General features: G+C 38.3%; 1 protein-coding gene across 1 annotated transcript; it reads right to left on the bottom strand.

Annotated features, from left to right (window-relative positions):
* Positions 1 to 7238: 7238 nt before the first annotated feature.
* Positions 7239 to 14319, bottom strand: LOC148792269 (putative metal-nicotianamine transporter YSL7). Its single transcript, XM_088904484.1, has 6 exons — positions 13731 to 14319; positions 10539 to 10702; positions 9620 to 9717; positions 9384 to 9518; positions 8676 to 8865; positions 7239 to 8507 (listed from the first exon to the last, which is right to left on the bottom strand). Exons 1-6 carry the CDS (start codon positions 14149 to 14151, stop codon positions 7401 to 7403), a joined length of 2115 nt encoding a protein of 704 aa, XP_088760610.1. The 5' UTR covers positions 14152 to 14319; the 3' UTR covers positions 7239 to 7400.
* Positions 14320 to 19226: the final 4907 nt, after the last annotated feature.

Below are 19226 nucleotides of genomic sequence, written 5' to 3' on the forward strand. Positions count from 1 at the left end.
TTTTCTTACCAGTGATCAGGGTTTGGGGCGGGTTTCAGGGAAAACCTAAAACTTTAGGGTCAAGGATGGGGTAGGAATGGTATTTATCCACCTTGCCCCATCCCCGACCATGACCCCGCCCCTACTACATTATATAACATAATATAATATATATTATAATATTATATATATTATGTTATACTATATTATATTACACAATATAAAATAGTTCTAGGTAGGTTTAAAAAAAAATAAATAAATTAATAAATATATAAATAAGAATGACCGGAGTGGGGTGGGGCAAAGTTGGTGATCCTCGTTCCTTATGAGGGTAGGGATGGGGTTAGGATTTTTCGCCCCATTGGGGTTCGAGGCAGGGGATTTAAATTTGGGGTCAGGTAAGGGTCTGACAAACCCCATTGCCATTCCTATCCACCAAGGAGATGGATATCATATGTCGGGAAATCGACTTTATCATATGGTCCAAAGCTTCTTAAAAACAGAATATAGTAAAATTTTCTCCCTCTCTTATTTCCCAACAAACGAATAGGGCCTTAGGATAAATTGCTAAAACCTCTCCTAAAGTTTTTAAAACTTTCCATGAAGTTTGGTAATTGCAGTCACCTCTCTTGAACTTTTAGACACAATCACAAGTAGATCCCTCTAACAAAAGGCACGAAGAATGATCAAAATATTAATTTTGACCAAAATGTTTACTTTCCAAATTTCCTCTTTATATTAATCACTGCCCTAAGCCCTTCCAATCTCTTTTCCAAAATTGATTTGCTTTCCAAATTTTCCCTTGGGCTTAATTTGGAAAAAGTACAAATACAAATTTGTAAAGTTCCGGCTCATTTTGGAAAGAGTACAAATACAAATATGTACAGTGCAAATACATACAAAATAATGCAAAATATAAACTTTTGCTCTCTACAAATTTGTATTTGTACTCTTTCCAAACTAAGCCTTCTATCAGTGGCTCATAGGTAAATTGCAACTTTAAACTCTATTTTTTGTTGTTGATAAAGTTTGTATTACTATTTTTCTATAGAAACCAACCACGCATAGGTATTTTGGACATTTTTTGTGAGGGGGTCTACTTAAGTGTCAGAAAGTTCAGGAGAGGTGATTGCAATTACCAAATTTTAGAGTAGGTTTCAGCAACTATGTTGGTTGAACTTCTTTGAAAAATCTATTAGAATTCGGCTTCTTTAAGGGAGTCACTCTCGAAAAGCTACTAAAATCAGCTTTATCTATATTCTTGGCTGAGCAGAAGTGTACTTAAGCTTTTGATTTTTTTTTTCACCAAATATAACTTAGATTTCTATGTGGGGCACATCTTAAAACTATAAGAATCCTACAAAATGGATAGGTGATATTTGATAAAACTTTTTAGATGTCTGATGTATGAAAACTTTGCTTTTTCAGACTCATTGACATTTGGGTTTGGCAATATGTTTAATTTCAGTTTCCTTAACCGGTTCAGCCATAAAAGGAAGCAAATCTTCCTTCTTTGGTTGTGCTTTACACATGGGCCCATGCACGGGTGCACCATAATGGATGCTACCTCTGGTGTCTCTAACAATTTATAATATTATCAAATAGTCTATTGCAAGGGTATAATAGTAAATTTAACAGTTTCAAACGTAGGAGAATTGCTCCAATTCAAATGACAAGTGATTCTTTTTTTATCAAAGCAATGGATGGAGGCCAGTTTTGGTGTTCTCAATTTGCATAAATGGCAAGTTTACAGGTCGGTTGTTAAATTTTGGTGTTCTCAATTTGTATAAATACCTGATGTTAGGAGCAGGCTTCCTTTGTTTTTTTTTGGTTAAATTTTCTTTTGTTTATGTTCCTTGGACTTTAACTTTATATCCCATAAAATTGCAAAACAGGTTAATGGTATTAATTTGAGCTTTTCTGAATGGTGGTATAGTCTACTAGATTGTTTGGGTTGTCCTGTTTCATGGTTTTAGTTAAAGATAGTTTTTATTTATTCATAAAAAATACCAATTAATTTTCAATTTCTTAAATCTCATTTAACTTTATCTTAATGTAAGGCATTTATTTTATCTTTCTTTTTCTCAACTTCCCAACTTTCATATATTATGTATTAGTATAAAGACAACAACAAATTTTCACTCTTTTTGAACTATTTGTTATCTCCTTTTCCTAAGCAATTATTTTTCTAATCTTTTTATTTGACATGCACATTACACAACTTTTAGTTGGGTATTTTTTTTTGTAAATAAAAAATTAAAGGATTTGGTCTAAAACCCTAGAAATATCACTATTTTTCAAGTGACAAAAGGCAAAAAAATTTAGTCTCTTGGTGTGTGAAATTTTGTAGGTTTATTATATTTGAGTCATATGGGTTGTGGCTCAGTTATATTGATTATCCGAATAGGTTGTGTATGATTTGTGATAAGAAACAAACAAGTTTGAGATATAGATAAATCAAAAGGAATAATTGAAACTTCTGAAATTGTCAAATTTACCTCTTAACCATATTTTTTTTTGCTGCGACTTAATCATATGATAGTTACAAACTTGAGTTTCAAATTCACTACAAATGAATTATATATTTTGTAATTTGATCTTTTATACATTTTTCTTAAAAAATCTATATATGATTTAAATTTGATAAGTCATTTTTAGATAGTTGACCAATTTAGTTGAAGACTTGAAGAGAGTCTCCTTTAATTAATTGGTTTGTCCCTTTCATGCTACTGGTTTAATTAATCGTTTTTAGATAATCAACCAATTTATTGGTTGTATTTCATATGACATAGGTCTTCTTGAAGAAGCATGAGGCCTTATAATTGGTTGCATTTCATCTTGCACATAATTGTTCTCAATTCTATTTTTAGTTGAGAATTGTTTTGTAATTTCTATATTCAAGATTGGGCTTTTATGCTGCCGGTTGATTTAAAAGGCAAATTCATTATTTTTTTCCAAAAGCTTATTAATACTTGATGTTTCTTTATGAAGAAACACAAGGCACCTGATGGTGCGTGATCTGGTCACTCCTAGCTAGCGGCTACTGTACTCCTATCTGGCGATAGACGAGGTACCTGTGAGGAAGAAGAAGGATCCCCGGGCAGCTCTCCCAGTGGGAATACTCCGATGCTTAAGTTAGTACTCGAGTTGGAAGTTAGGAGAAGAAGAAGAGAGTTGCAGAGAAAATAAGAGAGCTAAGAGTGAGGATCACGCCAATCCCTTCTCTCTTGGGGGTCTGGGCCCTTATATACTAATCTTCTGACATATCAGGTGCAACTGCCTCTGAATCCCTGCTGCGGCGATCTTCTGTCAGATAACGGCTTGGTGTGGCTGGTCGTTACCTGTCAGAGCTGAGCTGTCGGGCAAAGGTGGTCGTTGCAGAGTACGACCCTACCAGACAAGAAACGACCTTCAATGATGGCAGGCACGATGCCTCTAGGAGAGAGACGTGGGTGCAGTCTGGCAAGTACGGTTGTCAGGCGGAAAATCTCCTACGATACGCCGAGCTGCTCTGCCACGAGCTACCTTACACTGAGCTACTGGTGATGCGCCGAGGTGTTTTTCCAAGGCGGATCTCTTAAGTAGCCTAAGTTTGGGTGGGAGCGAGCTGATCCCAATTAGGGGGCTGACAAGCTCATCCCGAGGTGTCTTCAGCTCGGGATGCTCCCTACTTGGGAGAGTCCTAGCTCGGGTTGTCGGAGTATCATCTTGCCACGAGCTACCACTCCGGGCGAGCTATCAGGCTAAGTTGTACCGAGCTCATTATGCTGAGTTGTCACTTACGTCAGGTCATGTCCACGTGTCCCCTTATTATGAGGTCGGGCCGAATCACCCTCCATCAATTGCCCCCCACTCCCCAGACCAGGGGTCCTGACCCGGTGTGGGGAGCTCACGACGTGACGGGTGGATTTGGCTCAAACTCCAAGTCGCTTAGTCAGATAGTTCGCTGGTTGGACCAGTTCGTTGCTTGGCTCAATCAAGGGTAACCCGGGTGGCATACAGTTCATGCGCGGGCGTCACACGATCTATAGACTCCGTGGACGTCAAAAAACACACTAAAGAAATTTCACCTCGGGAGTCGCGCAACCGATTTCCTTGAGAGCTGTTGGATCGTCTTGATCTTGACCGTTGATTCCCGGATATAGCGGCTATAAATAGGGGGGGCCCGAGTAATTTTCTCCGCCATAAGTTCTCTAGCGTTCATTCTAAGGTCGCGCCTAAATTCCTCAGCTCGGGTTCTCCAACTCGTCAGCTTCCTTGTTCGGTCACTTTCCTTTGGTGAGTTTCCCTAGCTTCTTTTTTTAGTTCATTTCAGTTCGTAGTTATGTCAGACCATAGTTTTGATAGTCTCCTAGATGAGCCCGAGGTGGGTACCTCGGCACAAGTAGGTGCCTCTAAGGCACAGCCAACCTATGAGGCGTGGGAGGCCTCGGATAACCCAGCGTCTACCTCTCCTCGAGTTCGAGTACCAGATAAGTTCGGTCCCTCAAATATGACCGTAGAGAGACAGGGCATTGATCCGTCAGTATAATCGTCTAAGGGAGTATACCTATAATCTCTCCGCGGGTAACTTCCCTTGGGAACACGGTCATGATGAGATCGTGATTTTTGGAGAGCTGCTCGCGGCTGGGCTCTGTCTTCCTCTACATCCTCTGATCATAGATGTCTTAAAGTTCTTCAACGTCACCATAGACCAACTCCACCCGAACTCCATTCGGAATGTGGTCGGGACAAATTCCCTCTGCTTTGACTACGCTCTACCCCTTGATCTCGAAATTTTCTCCTCTATCTTGTCCATAAAGAAGAATGCCTCTAGCGTTCTCCCCGAGCATAGGCGGGCCTACTACCTGTCCCCTCGCCCGGGCTATAAGTTGTTGCACAAGCTTCCTAGTAAAATCCCAGCCTGGAAACGGGATTATTTCGTAGTCCGCAATTCCGCGGGATGGCCCTTTCCTTCTCATTGGAGGGCGGTTGTTCAGGACTTTGGTATTAGGCTGGACCTGAAAACAAGAGAGATGCTCCAATCTTGGGCGGAGCTCGAGTTCGACTACAAGGACTATATCACCGAGGACAAGCTCATAGAAGTCGGCTTGAGCCCTGGTAGGTCGCTCTGGTCTAGAGTTAGTATCTTATCTTAATAGTTGCCATCTCTTTTTGATAGCGTCACTAACGTTGAGCTTTGTTGCAGGCTTCATGCATAATTGGAGCTTGTAAGATGCATTGCTCAACCGTAAATGTTCGGAGATGATGGATTGGAGCATAGGGTTCTCCATTGCATTTGACATTTGCTAAAGGACTTGAGTTCCTTCACACTATTTACGATCCCCATATAACTCACGACTATATCAAGCCTAGTAACATTCTCTTGGATTGCTATTATTTTTCTCTTGAAAGAGTAAATTTCAAGTGGGACCCACCTATAATTTCAAGTGAGAACCACCTATTAACTTCAAGTAGGATCCACCTATTATTTTTCTCTTAAATGAGGAAATTTTAAGTTGGATCCACCTATATATTAATTTCAACATCTATTAATTTATACATTAAATAGTTTTTATTTTATTCAGTGGGATCCCACTTGTAATATTTTCAGTTTTTTAAGTTAAACAGTGCCATGCCATCATTTCTTATTATTTTATTCATATTATGTAATGGATTTGTGAACAACGTCACTAACACCATGTATTTTTGGCTAATGTTGGACTTTTCAGCTTAGTTTGAGATCTAAAATGGCCCCTTAAATTCTTTAGGGTCGAAATTTTCATTTTCAAAAAGTTTAGGGGTTTGTTAGAGCCAAAAATATATCAACTCTAATTATTTTTTATTTAATTATTTTGACTAAAATATCCATATTTTTTAAAATTTTCCTCTATAATTGTAAGAGTATAAATGTAACTTAAACTCCTACATTATACCTTATTCAATTCTCTTTCATTAAGTCTAATATTTGGGATATTAACTCTTATGAATCATATATTTAAGTTATTTTTTTACAAATAAATTCTAGTAATAGATTTATATTCCAATACTTTTAATACTTTTAATAATTACTCTTAATAAAAATTTCTCTTATTTTCATTTAATATCTATTAATTTAGTATTAGTCAATATTAATTAATAGTAATTCAAATAAATTTAATTTACGATTAATTAAAACTTATGGAAAGGAAATGTCTATGATCTGTTGATCTTGTCCAAGAAATATGCCAATCAATCCATTTGCAAGTTGATAACATTGATATTATACAAATATGAAAATTTAAATCTAACTTTTGAGTCTGGAAGGTAGTACATCCACTGGTACAATGTGATCATAATACAAAACTTATTATCACCGTCATCATTTGAAATTGCCACATGCAATGCACTTGTACATTTACTACTTAAAAAACTGTGCAATAAATTATAATAAACATTTTCGTAAATAATTAAAATCCACCTATTATATGCACTTGCTATAAAAGGCCACATGAAATGTTCCATGCATGAAGTCCTATTTTGTGATTCTAATTGAACAAAACAATCCAATATGGCACGAGCTTTTAGAATCACCACTCTAATTTTGTGAAAATTCTCAATGTAGTCAAGTCTTGGAGTTGCACATGTCATAATAGCCTCTTCAAAGAATGGGGAGATTATTTAGGTGTCCGCTATTGGATACATATAAGTTTGACAATGTACCGGGCTAATTCTAGGGTAGGGGGTAAAGTTAGAAACGTAAAACAATCCAATTAGAAACCAAAACCAAAATAGAGTAAGACTTCATTTGGCATTCCTTATTTTAAGGACTTACCTCCTTTTTTATATTCAAAACTCAATGTTCATAGGGACATTTTAACTGCAAAAATGAGACCAAATCAGCCCCTCACAAGATTGCCCCCCACAACATCCCACTGCACATCCCCGCCGTGTATTGGGAACATCTCCCGATGATAATCTCAGAAATGATATGTCATCATTGGGAGATGCTCTCAATAGTCAAATACACGGCAGAGATGTGCTGTGGGACGTTGTGGGGGGCAATCTCATGGGGGGCTGATTTGAACTCTGCAAAAAGAAAATTAGTCCTTAAAATAAGGAATGCCAAATGCAGCTTCAGGCCAATTGTTAATTTTATCATTTGGGCGGATTTTCTCGAGTTAAAAGAGTAGTCTTTCTCTTGGCATTGGGATGCATGGATAGAGAAACACACACAAGGTTTGGAAAAGGAACAATGAAAAGCTTTTGCAATGTCTTAATGTGGGTGGGTTGAACATAACTTGCACTTGTAAAGAGTACTATATCTATTCCATGCTGCAATTATTAACACTTGTTAAGTGGCCATAGAAAATAAAATTTGACTTGACTGCATAACCTTTACAATTGCAAATACATTGTGACAACAACCAAGGGATAATACACAACTTAACTAAATGAAAAGATTAAGATGACAAGAACTTATCAACTTTGGCATTTGTTGCCCTTGATAGGAACTTCATGCAGATTGGTGGCTTCACCCCAGCCAAAGCAAGTATTGAACTAGGTAAGGTCCATATCCCATCTCCACAAATCAGCCCAGAAGCTACTGCAGGACCAAATGCATCTGCCTTGGCCTTGTTAGTCTTCTCCCATAGAAATAGTATCAAGCTCCCAACGCACATGTCAATGGCAAAGTAAGAGCCCAAATAAAATGGTATTGCCATTGCCATTGGGACCGGTATAAACTTTGACCACTTCTTCCCAACAACATCTCTAATCAGGTTAATGAGAATAGCCACAGCAAAGAATGCATAACAAAGAGTGAGGCAATGCTTTGGTAGAGCTGAGAACCCCTCGACTCCCAATATCGCCATGTTTCGATATACAAGAGCATATGGGGCAGGGTATTCTGAGCCAGGAAGTCCAAGATCATTAAAGGCCTTGTAGAAGAGCCAAAAGACACAAGGAGAGATAATACAACCCATTATAGTTCCAATCACTTGGCTCATAAACATGGATCGAGGGGAAGCTAAAGTCAGATACCCAGTCTTGAAATCCTGCATCAAGTCAGAGGCTGTGGAAACAATGTTCATCATTACACCACAGGCTGCAAGTCCAGCAATAACCCCACCATGTCCTGCCCCAGCCCATGCCCCAATAATGAAGATGGCAAGCTTCCCATAGGTTGAGGCTAGGGACCAATCAGTGAGCCCACACCCATATGCATTACAAAAGGCTAATGTAGGTGCCAATGCATAGATGACCACGATATAGTACCACTTCAACTGGGGAAAAATGTGAGGAAGGGCTACAATGGAGACTATAGCAATAACAACATAACCTACTATTGCAAACCATGTAGGAATTTGGTCCTTGAGGAATAGTTGGATTCGCCTTTGGTCATCATAAGAAATAGTTGGGCTTGGAGGAGAGGGTCGGCCAGCTATTGGGAGAACAATCCCGGCCTCTTTGTTACGAAGTTGGTGAAACAAGCCAATAAGAGTTCTACTTAGGACCTTTAAGAAGTTGTAAAGGCCATCACCTAAGATCATGGCAATAGCAATGAATACCTGCAATCAAAGTAGGGGGAGTTGCATTAATATAACTGACATTTTTTATATTCTTTTGATTTTGATTTTTTTTTTTTTTTGCAGGGGGTGGGGGCGCAATGGGAGTAGGGGACAATTTAGATGTTATATAAAGCTATCTTATATTGAAGCAAGGGGAGATGAGATTACCTTGTAACCTTGAAGGCCATGGAGGCTGCTCTTAGAGAGGTCTGCAGAATACCAATCACCTTTTTTAGCATCTATGAGAGGCCACATGACACCCCATGAGAGAATCCCTCCAATTAACAAAGATATGTTTATGATGTATGGACAGATCATTCCAACTCCCACATAAGTAGCAGAGAAATCAAAGTAAAACCTGTTTATTTGATTAAAATAACCAAAAATTCGAACAATGAAAGGAGGTTAGATACTTAAAAGAGCTTATATCTATGTAAACTTTGGAATTTAGAAACTTGACCAAAAAATTCCATTGTCATGTTACCAAATTTAAATGAATTTGTAATCAAATTTCTTTTCAAATAGTAGGTAGAAAAATGACCAATGATTCAAGTTAAATATTTAAAATGAGAAAGATTGGATACTAATCATCCCAATGAGTTGCTTAAAGACGGAGTCGGTTCAAACCAAGTAAAGGTGGCAACATGAGTTGTTAAAAAACCAATTTTTGATGGAGTTCATTTTTGCTTCTTCCATGAAAGATGCAAGCACCAAGGGAAGACATGCAATCAGGATTGCATAAGGCTTGAACACTCTGTTTGTTCATGGAAGAAGCTTTGCTAAACTCTTTGGATGGTGAAATCAACTGAACTCCAATTTAGCTAATCAATTTCATAATGTTACTAATCGATCTGAGAGTAGTAACATTATACATACTTGTTCTGGTAGGCTTTGAGGCCAAGTGAAGGGAAGTTTGAAAAGCCACAATCATCCCCTGCAGTGAAGAACCATTGGAAGAAACCCCATAGGAAACTGAAGGAGAAGAACTTTCCCAATGCTCTGACTTGTTTCCTGGATAATATGAAAGGAAAAAAATCATCAGAACATCCCAATGTTCAATCAGTCAAATTTTAAGGTAAACATTCTAGTATTGTTTATCAATTAAATCTAACCTTGCTAAATTGGCTCCTTGGGGAGTGTGGAAGCTATTGATAAGGTGTGCAGTCGCAGTGCCACTTGGGTAAGTCAATTTGAAGTCAATGATCATGATCTGAGGACAATCATATAAACGTAAGGTTCTAAGCAGCATAATCTTCAAACAGGGGGAAAATCAAGTTTGATGTTCCAGAATGATTGTCTATTTCATAATATTGTAGCTTCAAGCATTAGAAATTGTCTCACAAAGTTTGTATTGGGAACAACAAAAGGCTTAAGATAATGGGAAGAACACAAACGGCATGGAACAAAACTCATTGTGGATCCTTTTATGTTTGAATGGATAAAAAAGAGAGAGGTTGAGTGGGATAAATGGCTACCAGGACAGATGAATTGGAGGGATGAGATAAGAATTTCAGTGCTGCAAAATCATAGTATCTTTTCAACTCAGATTAGAAGGATGGCTTTACTCTTCACGCTTTCTTATGAACAATATTAACCTACCAAAGACTAGTGAACTATAACGTCTAGTACTAAGAATTCACGAGATTCCCAAGTAGAATTCACAGCATGAGTCAATTTTGTAACCCGAAAGCAATGATTCTATGTGAGGCTCAACCTGAATTGAGTTTGTCAGGCGGTTTGGGATTTACAACTGGAACTGGGCTAGGTTTGAAAAACTCATAGCCAAATACTATTTGCGTTGGGTTTCAAGTCCAGTTCCGTTAACTAGTTCAGTAGTTTGAGATTTCAGTTTTGGGAAACCACTTAAATTTAGGTTTTGAATACATATATCCTATGACAAGCCAACCGTTCTTAGTTGCAAAACTACCTTTCATTAGTCCTTTTCTTTCTCATGTATAAACCATACTGAGTCACGACTCAGTATTAGAAAACTAACAAAAAAGAGAAATCCAACAAGTTCCTGGAAAGTACCTTCCGGAGGGGAACCACTGAGAAGAGACCAAGAAAACTAACAATAAATAGAAATCCAATCATCCACCCTAGTGCTGGGTCTTTAATATTTTGTGCAGCACCAGTTTCTGCTGATTGTTTCGCCTCAGCAGAGCTCATTCCAAAAAGGTAACTCCCAAATCCTCCTGATAAATTCAAATTATTCAAAATGCATTAGAAAAAGCAACAGATAAAGAAGATAAAGAAAGATAAATAGCAACGAATATGCTAAACATAGTGATAAAAAAGGATATGTTAAATACTTACAAGTCAAGGATTAGATACAAGAATAACACAATAAAACTGGTGAACTTAGGTGGCAATACTTAATCTACAATTATGTTCTTTTATCATCAGTTTATCACCATTACAATTCATCATCATAATTCATAAATCAACTCTTTTGGCTGCATCATGGAAAACCGCCTTTACATTGGCTTAGTTTGGTTTCGATTTAATACCTTCGTGTTGGGCAATTTTACCCAATGTATTAAATCAAAAGGATCAGATTTGTGGATCGTAATACCCCTTACATCGATTTTTAAATCTCAATATTATTTTTTGGTAGTGGTATCTTAGTATTATTTCTAGCAAAAGGATGCAAATGGATGGAACTAACATGATTCAAACTCAAGTTTGATTTGTTCGAGTCAGATTTGGGTATCTGCTTAACAATAATTGGATAGGATGATATTCCAAAATGTGATCCACTAATTAAATTAGTTGAATCCATATGGAAAGACAGAGAAGGGGGATATTAGACCCTTTCAGAATTTTTATTTAAAGTTCTTTAGGATTAAGTTGGATTTGGGAGTTTATTAAAAACCTACTATTGTCTGTCTATAATGCATGATTTCTTCTTAGGTGTATGCTAGTTTTGTATAGGTTTACCGAGTTTCAAACCAAACCAGATTTGAATCAGATATCTGGATATTTAAATGGATCAAAAACCGAATCTGTGTTTCACATATGACATATCTATTGAATACCAAATGGTCCAAATCCAATTCAAATATTATGGATTCTTATCAGATCATCTTCGTAATTCGTATATGCACTAATCTTAGCAAATGTGACGGAGCGAAATCTAACCTGAACCGTGGCTGACCCTTACCAAACACTGACTCAATTTATGTGAGTGTGAGGTAGTACCTTGAGAGTGTAGCAGTTGTGTTCAAGTGCAGCTGGGCTTCAAATTGGAGACCAGCTTCAAGTAGGCTTGAATTAATCCTAGCAGTTAGCATTTCTTTCAACTCTATTTGCCCAAATTAGATCAGAAAGAATTAAGACAGACTATAGCCCATAAGGACCAATTTTGTTTCCCAAGACTAGGCCTAAGAGTTAGATTAGGTTAAAAAATATGAACCAAACCTGACTTTTAGTTTGGTTAGAATTGAGGCCCTGTAAAGATTGAAGCTTATGATTTTTTTATTCCCAAAGCACCAGAACGTTGTATACCTATGCTAAATTAATCAACCTTAATTGACTAATCCAAGTCTAAGGAAAAAACATCTTTGAAAAACAAAATGGAATGAACTCAACCAAATATAAGGAAGCTCAGATTGGATTAGGGTTGCCCGTTCAAAAACTCGAGTTGGGTTAGGGTTTACCTAAACCCAAGACTCCAAAACCAGAGTAATTAATATAACTGGTCTAGGCAAAGCACACACACCTGGACCAGGGATTTCTAGGCTACTCCTGTATGATCCCAAGTCCATATTCCATCCATGGGCTCAACAAGAAAAAATGAAAAAAAAAATTATTTTAACATACTAATGGTAGGCCTGGCTTTAGGCCCATCTTACTCATTGTCATATCTAGATAACGGCTCGCTCCTTTATACTACTAAGTCTAACCCACATATCTTTCTGTTCAGCGTTTTTCACAGTTGTTCATTAATTGTGATTGTTCTGCTTTTTGTTCAGCTTTTATTACCAAAATTAAAAAGTTCGCCCATTGTCATATTTTACATACGTTAAAGTTTAATAGACAATCTGGCACCGCCAACTATTTCAACGGTGAAAGATCAATTAATATGTCGTGAGAATCACTGCGCACACCACGCGCACCTCACAAGACATCCATCCCAATTGTGTATTTGGATGTCTCTAATGCGCTGTGAGATGTGTAAGTGGGATGGTGGGACGTGCCTCGTAGGGAGCATGTGGGGCGCCAATCTGAACACTTGCCGAATTTACAACGGCAGCCACAGAACGCATATGTGGCATGCCCCACAAGACATCTCAATCGTGTACAGCAATATTCCCAATGCACGGTGAAGTGTGCATGTGGGGTGGGGCACGCCCAGTGGGCCGTGTGGCGCCACTCTAAACTCGCAGCTAGCGAAGGAGGATATGAGGATATCACCAAAAGCTCCGACAACGACACTCCAAGGCCGCAAGCATCATTTTCCCCATCAAAGACCCAGAAGCCAAGCATCACTTTCCCCATTAAAACCAAGATTCAGGAATCTGGAATCTCACGAGTCACGAGAAAAGATCAACCCAACCTGTCCCACGCAATTAGTGCGCCCGGAGTGAAAATCATCTATATTCTACCTAGATCAGACGGTTACAAACTCTTGACCCCCCCCCCCCCCCCCCCCACTGGTTAACAGGCTGAATAATCAATCCAGTTTTATTGGATCACATGATCAATCTTTAATGACGATCGGCCAAGTTACTGAGAGGTCGATGAATCATTATTAGTCATTTCCGAAGAATTAGATAATACTGATCTACAGTATTAACCTACGACGACTTTGTCCGATGACTCGGAAGTCGGATCATTACGAAAGCTTTAACGGATCCTAGACAAAAATTACGCCGATGTTACCGGCAACGAAGCACGGGACTAGTGATTGTCCAAACAGCTTCATCACCGGCAATAACAGGTGGCTATACGAGCATCGGCGACAATATTCACCACCGTTGATTTGTTGGCAATTTGATATAACCACAGAATCTCAAGTGGTCGGTATACCAAATCAACGGTGACGATTGTCTGGTTCAAATGAACTGCTACTACTGCCTGTGGAAACTGATGATAAAACACTTTTTCTTCTCCTACTCTAGAAAACAAAAGAGAACCGATAATAAAGACAAAACCTCTAGCGGTTTTTGCAGAGAGAGAGAGAGAGATAACCGAAAACCGCCAGTAGAATTTAGGACATACCGCTGAAGGCGATGCCGGAGGAGGCGACAACGCAAGTCTGGATGACGGTGTTCTCCTGTCTGGTGAAGGGCTGCTTCAGCATTCCAGATTTTTCAAGAAATTTCGTCCACGTCTTAACAAAGAAGAAACCAAGCAAACCCGCGGAGACATTCAGAGAAGGTATAATCCCAGTCGTCAGATTGAGCTTCATCACTATGAAGCTGAACAGAATCGCCAAAAGGAAGCTTACGGCGAACGCTCTCAACGTGAGCTGGTTCTGCCATGGGGGAATTTCTTGGCTGTCGAAGATCCGCTCAATCGACTCCTTCTCATCGTCTTCCAATCGCTTCTTGTCGGCCTTCCCGTCCGACAGGTCGCGGTCCGACAGATCGGAGAAGATGTAGCTACCGTTCTCATTGTGATCTCCACCTCTTCGCTCCATGGATGGAATCTCAGACGGGGAGCTGCGTGGAATGAAACGAACGAGTGAAGTTTCGGGGGTCGGGGCTTTGAAGTCTGAACTCAAGGTCTAAGGCACATACTAGTTTCGCCACGTGTCCTCAGCACACCAAAAAGCTGCATTTATGATTTTCCCCAAAAAATCCATAGCCGTAATTATTGTTTTTTTTAATTTTCTGTAAATTCTATGATGCAGTGGTAGCTGCTGATTGCTGATTCAATTACAGAATCTTAGATTTCGATCTTGGAAATGATTCAGTGTTTCGCGACTATGAGAAACAATGGCATGTCACTCATGGGAATTGAAGTTGGCCGCACGTAGAATATTCCACATTCGTGGTGTAAGATGCATTTGTCAGAAGTGTGAATAGGTGTGAAACGGTTTATTATAACGGTGGACGTCGGTGTTTGTTGTTTGTAGTTTCTGTGCACTCTGCCGTGTGTGAGGTGCTGATGGCTAACTTTTTGGTAGCCAGTCAATGCATCATCTTCACGAATTTTCGATAGCCTCACATCTCTCCTTGATTTTTTAAAAGTCCACTTTCAATGTAGTTATGGGAAAATGTGAAATATTTACTCAGGTAAGTTTAATTATTCATATTATATTTTGATATAAGATGATAGTGGGTAAATTTTTCTAATTATGTTTTCTAAATTTTTATTTAAGTGAGAAAATTATCCATTTATCCCATGGTTTTTAAAAGCGATTCAGAGAACGAATCGGTCAGGGATCAGGTTACCGGGTCCAACGGTTCGACCGTTTGAACTAAATGGTCAATCCATTTTGACAAAACATAAAAAATTTAAAAAATATATATAAAACGGTCAAAACCGTTCGAACAATTAACCGCCCGGGTCAATGGTTTGTTGACCAAAATCAATGATTTTTGAAGAAAATCTGGTTTTAGGGAAAATTGAAACCGGTCACTTGACTGGTTCCCGGTTTTTCCGGTCCGATTTTGAAAACCATGATTTATCCACTTGTAGAGATGGCAAATTGATCCATTCTCATAGAGCCCCACACCCCATCTCGCCCCGGTCGGGGTAGGTTTTCTTACCAGTGATCAGGGTTTGGGGCGGGTTTCAGGGAAAACCTAAAACTTTAGGGTCAAGGATGGGGTAGGAATGGTATTTATCCACCTTGCCCCATCCCCGACCATGACCCCGCCCCTACTACATTATATAACATAATATAATATATATTATAATATTATATATATTATGTTATACTATATTATATTACACAATATAAAATAGTTCTAGGTAGGTTTAAAAAAAAATAAATAAATTAATAAATATATAAATAAGAATGACCGGAGTGGGGTGGGGCAAAGTTGGTGATCCTCGTTCCTTATGAGGGTAGGGATGGGGTTAGGATTTTTCGCCCCATTGGGGTTCGAGGCAGGGGATTTAAATTTGGGGTCAGGTAAGGGTCTGACAAACCCCATTGCCATTCCTATCCACCAAGGAGATGGATATCATATGTCGGGAAATCGACTTTATCATATGGTCCAAAGCTTCTTAAAAACAGAATATAGTAAAATTTTCTCCCTCTCTTATTTCCCAACAAACGAATAGGGCCTTAGGATAAATTGCTAAAACCTCTCCTAAAGTTTTTAAAACTTTCCATGAAGTTTGGTAATTGCAGTCACCTCTCTTGAACTTTTAGACACAATCACAAGTAGATCCCTCTAACAAAAGGCACGAAGAATGATCAAAATATTAATTTTGACCAAAATGTTTACTTTCCAAATTTCCTCTTTATATTAATCACTGCCCTAAGCCCTTCCAATCTCTTTTCCAAAATTGATTTGCTTTCCAAATTTTCCCTTGGGCTTAATTTGGAAAAAGTACAAATACAAATTTGTAAAGTTCCGGCTCATTTTGGAAAGAGTACAAATACAAATATGTACAGTGCAAATACATACAAAATAATGCAAAATATAAACTTTTGCTCTCTACAAATTTGTATTTGTACTCTTTCCAAACTAAGCCTTCTATCAGTGGCTCATAGGTAAATTGCAACTTTAAACTCTATTTTTTGTTGTTGATAAAGTTTGTATTACTATTTTTCTATAGAAACCAACCACGCATAGGTATTTTGGACATTTTTTGTGAGGGGGTCTACTTAAGTGTCAGAAAGTTCAGGAGAGGTGATTGCAATTACCAAATTTTAGAGTAGGTTTCAGCAACTATGTTGGTTGAACTTCTTTGAAAAATCTATTAGAATTCGGCTTCTTTAAGGGAGTCACTCTCGAAAAGCTACTAAAATCAGCTTTATCTATATTCTTGGCTGAGCAGAAGTGTACTTAAGCTTTTGATTTTTTTTTTCACCAAATATAACTTAGATTTCTATGTGGGGCACATCTTAAAACTATAAGAATCCTACAAAATGGATAGGTGATATTTGATAAAACTTTTTAGATGTCTGATGTATGAAAACTTTGCTTTTTCAGACTCATTGACATTTGGGTTTGGCAATATGTTTAATTTCAGTTTCCTTAACCGGTTCAGCCATAAAAGGAAGCAAATCTTCCTTCTTTGGTTGTGCTTTACACATGGGCCCATGCACGGGTGCACCATAATGGATGCTACCTCTGGTGTCTCTAACAATTTATAATATTATCAAATAGTCTATTGCAAGGGTATAATAGTAAATTTAACAGTTTCAAACGTAGGAGAATTGCTCCAATTCAAATGACAAGTGATTCTTTTTTTATCAAAGCAATGGATGGAGGCCAGTTTTGGTGTTCTCAATTTGCATAAATGGCAAGTTTACAGGTCGGTTGTTAAATTTTGGTGTTCTCAATTTGTATAAATACCTGATGTTAGGAGCAGGCTTCCTTTGTTTTTTTTTGGTTAAATTTTCTTTTGTTTATGTTCCTTGGACTTTAACTTTATATCCCATAAAATTGCAAAACAGGTTAATGGTATTAATTTGAGCTTTTCTGAATGGTGGTATAGTCTACTAGATTGTTTGGGTTGTCCTGTTTCATGGTTTTAGTTAAAGATAGTTTTTATTTATTCATAAAAAATACCAATTAATTTTCAATTTCTTAAATCTCATTTAACTTTATCTTAATGTAAGGCATTTATTTTATCTTTCTTTTTCTCAACTTCCCAACTTTCATATATTATGTATTAGTATAAAGACAACAACAAATTTTCACTCTTTTTGAACTATTTGTTATCTCCTTTTCCTAAGCAATTATTTTTCTAATCTTTTTATTTGACATGCACATTACACAACTTTTAGTTGGGTATTTTTTTTTGTAAATAAAAAATTAAAGGATTTGGTCTAAAACCCTAGAAATATCACTATTTTTCAAGTGACAAAAGGCAAAAAAATTTAGTCTCTTGGTGTGTGAAATTTTGTAGGTTTATTATATTTGAGTCATATGGGTTGTGGCTCAGTTATATTGATTATCCGAATAGGTTGTGTATGATTTGTGATAAGAAACAAACAAGTTTGAGATATAGATAAATCAAAAGGAATAATTGAAACTTCTGAAATTGTCAAATTTACCTCTTAACCATATTTTTTTTTGCTGCGACTTAATCATATGATAGTTACAAACTTGAGTTTCAAATTCACTACAAATGAATTATATATTTTGTAATTTGATCTTTTATACATTTTTCTTAAAAAATCTATATATGATTTAAATTTGATAAGTCATTTTTAGATAGTTGACCAATTTAGTTGAAGACTTGAAGAGAGTCTCCTTTAATTAATTGGTTTGTCCCTTTCATGCTACTGGTTTAATTAATCGTTTTTAGATAATCAACCAATTTATTGGTTGTATTTCATATGACATAGGTCTTCTTGAAGAAGCATGAGGCCTTATAATTGGTTGCATTTCATCTTGCACATAATTGTTCTCAATTCTATTTTTAGTTGAGAATTGTTTTGTAATTTCTATATTCAAGATTGGGCTTTTATGCTGCCGGTTGATTTAAAAGGCAAATTCATTATTTTTTTCCAAAAGCTTATTAATACTTGATGTTTCTTTATGAAGAAACACAAGGCACCTGATGGTGCGTGATCTGGTCACTCCTAGCTAGCGGCTACTGTACTCCTATCTGGCGATAGACGAGGTACCTGTGAGGAAGAAGAAGGATCCCCGGGCAGCTCTCCCAGTGGGAATACTCCGATGCTTAAGTTAGTACTCGAGTTGGAAGTTAGGAGAAGAAGAAGAGAGTTGCAGAGAAAATAAGAGAGCTAAGAGTGAGGATCACGCCAATCCCTTCTCTCTTGGGGGTCTGGGCCCTTATATACTAATCTTCTGACATATCAGGTGCAACTGCCTCTGAATCCCTGCTGCGGCGATCTTCTGTCAGATAACGGCTTGGTGTGGCTGGTCGTTACCTGTCAGAGCTGAGCTGTCGGGCAAAGGTGGTCGTTGCAGAGTACGACCCTACCAGACAAGAAACGACCTTCAATGATGGCAGGCACGATGCCTCTAGGAGAGAGACGTGGGTGCAGTCTGGCAAGTACGGTTGTCAGGCGGAAAATCTCCTACGATACGCCGAGCTGCTCTGCCACGAGCTACCTTACACTGAGCTACTGGTGATGCGCCGAGGTGTTTTTCCAAGGCGGATCTCTTAAGTAGCCTAAGTTTGGGTGGGAGCGAGCTGATCCCAATTAGGGGGCTGACAAGCTCATCCCGAGGTGTCTTCAGCTCGGGATGCTCCCTACTTGGGAGAGTCCTAGCTCGGGTTGTCGGAGTATCATCTTGCCACGAGCTACCACTCCGGGCGAGCTATCAGGCTAAGTTGTACCGAGCTCATTATGCTGAGTTGTCACTTACGTCAGGTCATGTCCACGTGTCCCCTTATTATGAGGTCGGGCCGAATCACCCTCCATCAATTGCCCCCCACTCCCCAGACCAGGGGTCCTGACCCGGTGTGGGGAGCTCACGACGTGACGGGTGGATTTGGCTCAAACTCCAAGTCGCTTAGTCAGATAGTTCGCTGGTTGGACCAGTTCGTTGCTTGGCTCAATCAAGGGTAACCCGGGTGGCATACAGTTCATGCGCGGGCGTCACACGATCTATA

The sequence above is a fragment of the Nelumbo nucifera genome, chromosome 4, assembly GCF_055504915.1.
Source record: "Nelumbo nucifera cultivar China Antique chromosome 4, China Antique-T2T, whole genome shotgun sequence".
NCBI classification, from domain to species: domain Eukaryota; kingdom Viridiplantae; phylum Streptophyta; class Magnoliopsida; order Proteales; family Nelumbonaceae; genus Nelumbo; species Nelumbo nucifera.